We start from the raw sequence: 11,206 nt of genomic DNA, 5'->3' as shown, positions 1-11,206 counted from the left end.
TTACCCACCACCAAAGAACGGGATTATAATCATTTTGTCATTCCATTTGCATCACATTTCCGATCCTATAACATGCAACACATTTCCGACCCGATTTAGCAATGTCCGACCATCTCTCTGTTGAAATCACGCTACATTCTTTAAAAATTAAGATAAAGAAAGCTATTTAAGAGAAGAGTACGAACTTGATATAATAATTTCGCTTCAACTCCAAAAACCATCCAAAACCATCCATCCAATATGAGTAGAATAAGAAACTTTTATAAACATATTGGGTCATGTCCCAGGGTGGCCGCCCCAACTTAAAAATCACCCCCAAACGGTCATGAAGGCCAATCGGGACAATATGGGATTGAAGTACCTTTCTTTTCTTGAGAGTAGAATACGAAACTTATATAAAAGTTTGGGATCTATTTCCCGGCGGGTCGATTCAATGTAATACCTGCGACGCCATATAGCTTTTCTATATGGCGTCGCATTTGATTTTTTCGCTGTTATCTTTTCGGCAATACTGGTTTAAACAGCTCACGAAAGTTTCATGTTTTGTTTCACTGTCAAACATCTTCAGTTTAATCTATAATTTAACCATGTATGGCCTTACAAACGCACAAAGCTTGCAAATTATTGAATTTTATCATCAAAATGCGTACACTGTTAAGAAAGTTTATCGAGTTCTTCTTTTATTTTACGACGAAGCACATTTTTGGCTCAATGGGTACGTAAATAAGCAGAATTGTCAATTTCAGAGTAAAGATCAGCCAGAAGCATTGCAAGAGCTACCAATGCATCCAGAAAAAGTCACAGTTTGGTGCGGTTTATGGGCTGGTGGCATCATTGGACCGTACTTCTTCAATGATGATTCGAATCGTAACATAACTGTGAAGGGTGAGCGCTACCGTGAGATGATATCAAAGTTTTTTTTTTTGCCCAAAATTACAGAGCTTGACTTGCATGACATGTGGTTTGAACAAGATTGTATCACATGCCAGAAAAAGTCACAGTTTGGTGCGGTTTATGGGCTGGTGGCATCATTGGACCGTACTTCTTCAAAGATGATGCGAATCGTAACATAACTGTGAATGATGAGCGCTATCGTGAGATGATATCAAAGTTTTTTTTGCCCAAAATACCAGAGCTTGACTTGCATGACATGTGGTTTGAACAAGATTGTATTACATGCCAGAAAAAGTCACAGTTTGGTGCGGTTTATGGGCTGGTGGCATCATTGGACCGTACTTCTTCAAAGATGATGCGAATCGTAACATAACTGTGAATGGTGAGCGCTATCGTGAGATGATATCAAAGTTTTTTTTTTTGTCAAAAATACCAGAGATTGACTTGCATGACATGTGGTTTGAACAAGATTGTATCACATGCCAGAAAAAGTCACAGTTTGGTGCGGTTTATGGGCTGGTGGCATCATTGGACCGTACTTCTTCAAAGATGATGCGAATCGTAACATAACCGTGAAGGGTGAGCGCTACCGTGAGATGATATCAAAGTTTTTTTGCCCAAAATTCCAGAGCTTGACTTGCATGACGTGTGGTTTCAACAAGACTGTAGCACATGTCACACAGCACGCATAACAATGGACTTATTGAGAGGCGGGTTCGGTGAAAATTTTATTTCACGTTTGGGACCAGTCAATTGGGCGCCTAGATCATGCGATTTAACGAATTTAGACTATATTTTGAGGGGCTATGTTAAAGCTCATGTCTGTAAAGACAATCCCGATTCAATTGACGCATTGGAAGACAATATTGAAGCATTTATTCGTGAGATACCGGCCGAAATGTTGGAAAAGAGTATGGCAAAATTGGACTAAGCGGATGGACCATTTGAGGCACAGTCAGGGTCAACATTTGCATTGAATTCAAAATTCAAACAATAAATTATATGGATCGTACTATCGATTCAAGTAAAGATTTCATGGACTTTTTTGATTTTTTTTTTGAAAAACTTTCCTTTAGCTCTTGAAAAATCAGCCTTTGCATATATTCTTGATCATCTGGGCATTCTAAGCTATGTCCGTCCTTCCGTCTGTGGGAATCATTTTAGCGGTGGAACGCGTAAAACTAGCCGCTTGTAATTTTGCACAGATAGTTCTTACTGATGTAGGTCGTTGGGGAGTGCAAATGGCCCATAGTGGTTTAGATTTCGGTATAGCTCTCATATAAACAGATCTCCTGATTTGATTACTTGAGCCCCTGGAAGCCGCAATTGTTATTGTTATAATTGCTATTTTATAGCACATAGTGTTCGGTTACGAATTCCAACAATCACGGTAAATATGGTGAGAAGTGAGATAGAACCTGATAAATTGGGTTGCCCAAAAAGTAATTGCGGATTTTTTAAAAGAAAGTAAATACATTTTTAATAAAACTTAGAATTGTGGTGACACCTCAATTACCAAAGTATTTCTTAACATAGTTGGCATTGCCTGTTGCATAATTTACTTTAAACTCCAATACATGAAATTGAACATTTTATTTTTAAGTAGGCTATGACTTTTACCTTTAATTGTTTTCTTTTTATTCTGTTCTGTTCATGTTAATTTTGTTATTTTCTTTTGCTTATTGTAACCAAGGAGGCCTTGATTTTTTGTCTTATTTATGTGACATCACATTTGAAATTTTTTCAGTCATCTTTTAAACTTCGTAAAATAAACATTAAAATAGTTCCTTTTTATAAAAAATAATTGTGGTGCGTTCTATTTTTGAGGGTTTCTCTGCTAGCCGCCACAAATTTGGTGACCCCGACAACTGTTTGAATACGTATATCAACTTTTTGTGCCCAAAAACGCATTGAGGAATATGTCGACGTCAGAAGGCAGTTCTTCAACATCAATGGAAATTTCTCGCGTAGCAATTAAAGCCCCACCATTTTGGCATGCGGATCCCTTGCTCTGGTTTAAACAAATGGAATCGCAATTTTTAATGGCAGGCGTAACGCAAGATTCCACGAAATTCCATACGATTGTCGCCTCAATTGAGAGCAGCATCCTTGAAAAGATTCATGACATCGTAATCAATCCCCCAGCTGTGAATATGTATGGAACATTAAAGGACAAATTGGTGAGCTGTTTTTCCGATTCCGAAGAAAAACGTTTGAAAAAACTCCTGACAACAATCGAACTTGGAGACAAGAAGCCATCCGAATTATTGAGCGGGATGCGAAATTTGGCTCAAGGTAAGGTATCGGACGAGATTTTAAAGCAACTTTGGATGCAGCGTCTTCCCAGTCAGATGAAAGCAATTCTTTCCGTCAGCGATGACAACTTGGATAAGCTTGCCACAATGGCCGACAAAATTTCCGATTGCGCCGATTCAGAAGTGTGTGCGGTTACTCCTTCCAACAGCCGTCTTGAGGATATAGAGAGAAAGCTAGAGAATCTCTGTGCAAAGATGGATTCATTTGGAAAATCAAGAAGCCGCAGCAAATCAAAGTCTGGAAAACGAAGTCGATCCAAATCATCGAAGAGAGACAAACCGCTTTGCTGGTACCATTTTAAGTTCGGGGACAAAGCGAAAAAGTGTGTGTCTCCGTGCAATTACAACGCTTCGGAAAACTAAATGGCGCACCGTCATTGGTGACAGACGGTTGCAGCCAAGAGATTTGTCGCCTGTTTGTTCGAGACGTAAAATCGAAAATCAGGTTTTTGGTGGACACGGGAGCCGATTTGACTGTTTATCCTGTTTTAAAATCTCAACGCAAGCAACCTCCAGACAGTCTCGTGTTATATGCGGCTAATAAAACACCTATTAAAACATTTGGAACAAAAACGCTAACCGTAGATTTGGGTTTAAATCGTTCATTCAAATGGAACTTCGTTATTGCTGACATTGAAAAGCCAATTATTGGATCAGATTTTCTTGGTAGATATGGATTACTGATTGACATTAAGAACAATAGCTTGATAGATCCGAACTCGAAACTATGCTGTAAAGGTTCTATTGCCTCTGTGAGTGACTTGTTTGTAGCGGATGTGTCGTTTCCGTCAGAGTTCTCACCAATTATCCAGGAATTTATGGATTTGACCAAAATCAACTTCAATTCAAAGGCTAAACATTCAATTCAGCATTACATTGAAACAACGAACGGACCACCGGTTTCATGCAGGCCAAGACGTCTTTCACCTGAAAAGCTTTTAATAGTGAAAAAAGAATTCGAGGAAATGGTGAAACTGGGAATTTGTAGACCGTCAAATAGCAGTTGGTCTAGTCCGCTTCATATGGTTAAGAAATCTAACGGTGAGTGGCGCCCATGTGGAGACTACCGAGGTCTGAATGCTCGAACTATTCCAGATCGGTACGCCGTACCGCACATCCACGATTTCGGCGCTCTCCTCGATGGAAAAAAAGTATTCAGCACAATCGATTTGGTGAAAGCATATCATCATATTCCTCTGGCAGAAGACGATATCAAGAAGACCACAATAACTACCCCAATAGGTAATTATGAATTTACCAGAATGACATTTGGTTTGTGCAACGCTGCACAAACTTTTCAACGTTTTATGCACGAAGTGACGAGAGACCTAGATTTTGTATACAGGGTGGCTGATGAAAGCCGCTACCAAAAAAAAATGTAATAACTTTTTTTCTATTTAATAATAATAATTAATTTAATTAATTAATTAATTAATTTAATTAATAATAATTTAATAATTAATTTAATAATTTAATTTAACATGAATAAAAGAAAAATGTATTCCATACACCGAAAAAAAAATGTAGCAATATTCATCATTGTAGCAATATTCATCAGCCACCCTGTATGTCTACATTGATGATATTCTGGTAGCTTCCACGAGCATCGACGAACACAAACAACATATCCGCAAATTATTTGAAAGGTTACGAGAGTTTGGACTCACCATCAATCTTAAAAAGTGTACTTTTGGAGTGCCCGAATTGCAATTTCTGGGATATTTGGTAACTTCAAATGGGATTAAACCATTACCCAGCAAAGTCGAAGTCATTCAAAACTACAAGCTTCCAGAAACCGTTAAAGATTTACGACGATTCTTGGGTATGGTGAATTTTTATCGCCGATTTTTGCCTGATGCTGCCAAAGCTCAAGCCATTCTTCATGCTATATACAAAGGGAATAAGAAGAATGACAAGTCAACAATCAAATGGACCGGAGAGAGGGAGCAAGCTTTCGAATTATGTAAGAAGCAACTAGCTGATGCAGTTCTTTTAAGTTACCCTAGTGAGAATGCCCCCACTTCAATATGTGTTGATGCTTCAGATTACGCTATGGGTGGCGTACTGCAGCAATTTATAAATGGTGAGTGGAAACCGCTTGGTTTTTATTCCAAGAAGCTTACATCGACTCAAACCAAATATAGTGCATACGACCGCGAGCTCCTAGCTGCTTATTCCACATTGAAGCATTTTCAATATTTTCTAGAAGGTCGTAAATTTTGCATTTTTTCGGACCACAAGCCGCTAATTTTTGCATTTAAGCAGAGGCCGGAAAAAGCATCTCCCAGGCAGCTACGACAATTGGACTATATTGGGCAATTCACTACCGATATTCGCCATATACACGGAAAAGACAACGTTGTAGCCGACACCATGTCCCGCATACAAGCCATTAATACTCCACAATGTTTGGACTATGTAGTTTTAGCCAAGGAGCAAATTTCCGATGAAGAATTGAAATCTTTATTAGACAACAAAACCTCCGGCGTAGACTTAAGGCTGATCAAGATGGATGGTCACAAGATTTACTGTGATACTTCTGGCACTACAACGAGACCCTATATTACGCAGTCCTTCAGAAGATTGGTGTTTGATACTCTTCATAACCTTTCGCATCCAGGTATTAGAGGCACGGTAGACTTAATTCGTTCGCGTTTCATATGGAAGTCTTTGAAAAAGGATGTGACAGAATGGTGCAGAAGTTGCATGGAATGCCAGCGCTCAAAAGTACAGCGACATACAAAAAGTCAATTTGGAGAATTCAAGCCACCATCGCAGCGATTCAAACACATACATATAGATATCGTGGGTCCATTGACTCCATGCCAAGGTTACAGGTATATTTTAACCTGTATTGACAGATTCACAAAGTGGACAGAAGCCATACCACTTCTAGATATCAAGGCGGAAACTGTTGCTTCAGCATTTGTGAGTGCATGGATTTCCCGATTTGGCGTACCAAAAGAAATAGTTACGGACCAAGGAAAGCAATTTGAAAGCAGACTTTTTCGTAAATTAGCTCTATTACTTGGATCAAGGGTAAAGCACACAACTCCATATCACCCACAAGCGAATGGACTCGTTGAAAGATGGCATCGTACATTGAAATCAGCTTTAAGATGTCATGCAGGTGCAAATTGGGTAGAAGCTATACCTCTTATTATGCTTGGTTTAAGATCTAGAGTTGTAGCTGATAGTAATGTTTCTTCTGCTGAAATGGTGTATGGAAGTACATTGTCTCTACCAGGTGAACTTGTTGTTGATGCAAAACCGACTCAAGATGACTCAGATTGGATTGTGAATTTCCGGAACAAAATCATTGGACTTAAGCCATTAGTCACTGGACATCATTCCAGCAATAGAGAATACGTGAGTGATCAACTGAAGACGTGTCAATACGTGTTTTTGCGGTGCGATGCGGTCAAGAAACCTTTGCAACCCCCATATGATGGACCATATAAAGTTATATCAAGAAACGACAAAATTTTCAAAATTCTTGTAAACGGCAAGGAAAAGGTAGTGTCCATTGATAGACTCAAGCCGTGCACTCTGCAAAAAGACATGCCCTGTTCTGAGAGGGTGTTAAGAAAAGCAACAAAAAAGGTTCGTTTCGCTGAGTAACAACGCTGGAGGGGGAGTACTGTGGTGACACCTCAATTACCAAAGTATTTCTTAACATAGTTGGCATTGCCTGTTGCATAATTTACTTTAAACTCCAATACATGAAATTGAACATTTTATTTTTAAGTAGGCTATGACTTTTACCTTTAATTGTTTTCTTTTTATTCTGTTCTGTTCATGTTAATTTTGTTATTTTCTTTTGCTTATTGTAACCAAGGAGGCCTTGATTTTTTGTCTTATTTATGTGACATCACATTTGAAATTTTTTCAGTCATCTTTTAAACTTCGTAAAATAAACATTAAAATAGTTCCTTTTTATAAAAAATAATTGTGGTGCGTTCTATTTTTGAGGGTTTCTCTGCTAGCCGCCACAGAATGAACTTTAATCAAATATACTTTTTTTCTAAAGCAAGCTAAAAGTAACAGCTGATAACTGACAGAAGAAAGAATGCAATTACAGAGTCAGAAGCTGTGAAAATGTTTGTCAACGCCGACTATATGAAAAATCCGCAATTACTTTTTGGGCAACCCAATAGGTCCCACATAAACCGATCTCCCGATTTTACATCCTAAACCCCTAGAATTTCCAATTTCGCATGAGAGATTCGTTACGACTTTCAACGATTATGCCAAGTATGGTCTTGCCTTATTTGGTATTAGAAAGTTTCAGCAGAATCCATGGCTGAAAATTTGCAGGTGGTGTTAAGGTCTCACTTCCAACAACTGTGTCAAGTATGTTAAGCTTGGATCTTAACTTCTTGAGCCACTAGAGGGCGCAATTCTCATCCGATTTGGATGAAATTTTGCACTAAGTGTTTTGTTATGACTTCCAACAACTGTGTTAAATATGGTTGAAATCGGTCCATAATCTGATATAGCTGCCATATAAACCGATCTTGGGGATCTTTACTTCTTGAGCCACTAGAGGGCGCAATTCTCATACGATTTCGGTGAAATTTTGCACGAAGTGTTTCGTTATAACTTCCAACAACTGTGTTAAGTATGGTTCCAATCGGTCGATAACCTGATATAGTTGCCATATATACCGATCTTGGATCTTGACTTCTAGAGCCTCTAGAGGGCGCTATTCTTATCCGATTTGACTGAAATTTTGCACATGTTCTTTTAATATCATTTCTAACAACTGTGCTAAGTATGGTTCAAATCGGTTCATAACCTGATATAGCTGCCATATAAACCGATCTTGGATCTTGACTTCTTAAGCCGCTAAAGTCCGCAATTCTTATCCGATTTTGCTGAAATTTTGTACAACGACTTCTCCCATGACCTTTAACATACATTTCCAATATGGTCTTAATCGATCTATAACCTGATACAGCTCCCATATAAACCGATCTCCCCATTATGCTTCTTCTATTTTTAACATATTTTTATTTTTTTTTTACCTGTGCTGTTTTTAATTTAAATTTTTTTTCCAAAAAAAAAAACAAATTATCGAAAGTTTTGCTCTTTATTGCAACTATAATTTTTCCATGTATATTTAAAATTTTGACTGTGTTGTGTTTTTTTAACCAGTTTTCGTAGTTTGTGTTTCACATTTTAAGTTTTTTTTTTTGTACAATTCCATTCCATTTTATTGCTTTTGTATTTTTTCCCTTTGTGCTTTTGCAAATTTTTACCAAATTCATATTCGCTTTTTTTATTTTCGAAATTTTTGTTCGTTTTGTCATCAATCCCTTATCAATGTCTCAAAAAACCATAATCCTCTTTTATCATATCGGCTGCTTTCTCGGCTATCATAAAAACAGGACCATTGGGATGGCCCGCCACCAGTTTGGGCATTATGCTGGCATCCACCACTCTTAGCTGTTTTATGCCATACACCCGGAGACGAGGATCCACTACAGCTTCCCTGTCGGATATGGGTCCCATCTTAGCAGTGCCCGCTTGATGATATATGGTAAAGGTCAGCTGACGAGCATAACACTCCAAATAGGCTCGTGAGGTGATGTCCGCATATTGGCGACACTGTGGCAATGTGCTGTTCAGCAATTTGGCATCAATGCGTCTCATAGCTGGCATATCCAAAAGGCTGATTATTTTCTCTAGACCCTGCAGCAATACCTCAAGGTCATAGGGATCCTTAAAGTAATTGGGATATATTAAAGGATGCTGTAAGGGATCCTTGTTACGCAGTATAATACGACCCTTGCTGCGAGTTTGCAACTGCATGGCAAATATCAGGAAGGTATTGAAGTTGTTGCGGTACACATCATCATAGAGGGCATGCATTACATCACCCTTAATGCCCATGGCTGAGGCTAGGAAAGGATTTTCATTCAAAGCTCCTGGGGTCATGAAGAGTTCAAAGTCAGGCCAACCATCAGCCGCTCCAGAAGGCTCCATGTCATAGAAGGCTATGGTCTCAACAGAGCCGGCCAAAGAAAATTTGCTATCGCGTGTTTCCAGTCTCAGCAGTTGGTCCACATCGAAAAAGTCTCCCAAACGCATGGTAGTGGCATTTGTTATGATATTCAGTGCTGGGGCAACATGGTCCTGTAAATTGTAACCCACAGCCAAATTCACCAAAGGCTCGATGCCAACTGCTCGCAAGTGTTTGGCGGGCCCCACGCCTGAGAGCATTAAAAGTTGGGGAGTGTTTATGGCGCCTGCAGATAAAATCACCTCTTTGCGGGCTCTCACCTCAAAGGATTGACCCTGCGACTCGAACACAACACCATAGGCCACCTTGGTGAAGGGGTCAATTAGGACTTTGGTTACCATGGCATACTTGCGTATGTGAAGATTGGGACGTTTGCCTTTTATGGGATAGAGATAGGCACGATTGGCACTCCATCTGTACACCTGATCGGTGGTGGTCTGCAGAAATGACACCCCAATTTGTTGCTTGCCATTGTAGTCCACATACTGACTGCCATTTTGCAAGGCGGCATTTACAAAGGCTTTGCCTATGCTAGAGCGCCATTTGGCATAGGACACCTTGACAGGGCCTTGGCGTCCCACATAGTTTGCCTCGGCATTGGGCACTAGAGAGCCTTCGAGTTTCTTGAAATAGGGCAAAACCTCCGCATAGCTCCACCCCTCATTGCCCAGCTGGGCCCAGGTGTCATAGTCACGACGATTGCCACGCGTATAGATCATGTAGTTCAGCACCGACGAACCGCCCATGACTCGGCCACGGGGAAAGTTACAACGTTTCCCATTCAAACCCAAGCAGTAGTGCTCCGAGGGTTCGGTGCGATAGGCCCAATTAATATCGCGATTGGCCTGCAGCATATTGGCCACAATGGGTATATCCATGGCCCATGTTTCGGGGCCCCCCGCTTCCAGCAGCAAAACCTTCCATTGTGATATCTCCGACAGACGCGCGGCCAAGGCACAGCCTGCAGTACCAGCGCCCACTATTATGAAATCATAGTTCTTGAGTAGATTCACTTGATTATCACTATTCTCCATGTCGGACATGGCTCGGCCTTCGCGCACCCGATTGAAGAAAAAGGACAATATATTCGTCGTAGGTTGTTGCCCCGACACCCCAGTTAGGGGAGCGCAGCTCAGCAGCCAGCAAATCCAGACCACAAAAAAATTCATTTTAACCGCTTTGAGTTCGAAACATGACTACCACACGAAATGAGAGAATCATTCTGAGCACTTTTGGCCCAGAATTCCACATTATGACTGGATGGGGGTCAACGAAGACGACGCTGATTGGGTCCCCCAAAACCTGTAACACAATGGCACCAATTTTAACATACTTGCGGTTTCTTTGAATAATTCATGTATTCATTAGACGAATGAATTCTTTATTGATTTTCAACAATGACGACTACATCAGCAAAGAAATCTTTCCACAAAATGGGGTGACAATATTTAAATTCCCATAAAACAAATGCTACAAATGCTGGCTGACAACTGGTTGAGGAATCCGTAGATAGAAAGAAAAAAACAAGTAAAGAAAGTCAAAAGTCGGGTAGGAGCCGACTGTATAGTACCCCACACCACTGCCCCCACCAACTACTTAGTGGAGTAAATACGTCGCTATGTCCAACACTGATCAGATTTTGATCTAGCGTGCCTATTGAGATTTTCACATGTATTGGAATGTCAATTAAACATCTGATCAAAAATATTATAAAGATGACAGCAAGTTTGTGGATACTACAGCTATAAAAGGGTATATCGGATGAAAGAAATGTGGCAGATTTATCCACATCTGAACCGAGTTTTTTCCAATATCAAATAGAGTTAGACCTTGGGCCGAAAAAATTACATGTACCAAATTTTATGTAAATCGGGCAAACAATCTCTGGACGGACCGACAGACAGAGAGACGCACAAACAGAAGGGCAGAGAGACGGAGGGACGGGCAGACCGATCGGTACGCTTAACAATCG

At 40.0% G+C, this 11,206-nt stretch overlaps 1 protein-coding gene across 1 annotated transcript; it reads right to left on the bottom strand.

Annotated features, from left to right (window-relative positions):
* Window positions 1–8,349: 8,349 nt before the first annotated feature.
* LOC106084271 (glucose dehydrogenase [FAD, quinone]-like) lies at window positions 8,350–10,403 on the bottom strand. Its single transcript, XM_013247843.2, has one exon. The coding sequence runs from the start codon at window positions 10,401–10,403 to the stop codon at window positions 8,532–8,534; it is 1,872 nt and encodes a 623-aa protein (XP_013103297.1). The 3' UTR covers window positions 8,350–8,531.
* Between the last annotated feature and the right edge of the window lie 803 nt (window positions 10,404–11,206).

Source organism: Stomoxys calcitrans, chromosome 4 (assembly GCF_963082655.1).
Source record: "Stomoxys calcitrans chromosome 4, idStoCalc2.1, whole genome shotgun sequence".
Taxonomy (NCBI): domain Eukaryota; kingdom Metazoa; phylum Arthropoda; class Insecta; order Diptera; family Muscidae; genus Stomoxys; species Stomoxys calcitrans.
The sequence above is the reverse complement of the archived record's forward strand: the minus strand, read 5'-3'. Positions and strand labels throughout refer to the sequence as shown.

Coding starts and splice junctions, on each gene's coding strand:
- LOC106084271 (XM_013247843.2), bottom strand. CDS start 10,403: ATGAATTTTTTTGTGGTCTGGATTTGCTGGCTGCTGAGCTGCGCTCCC.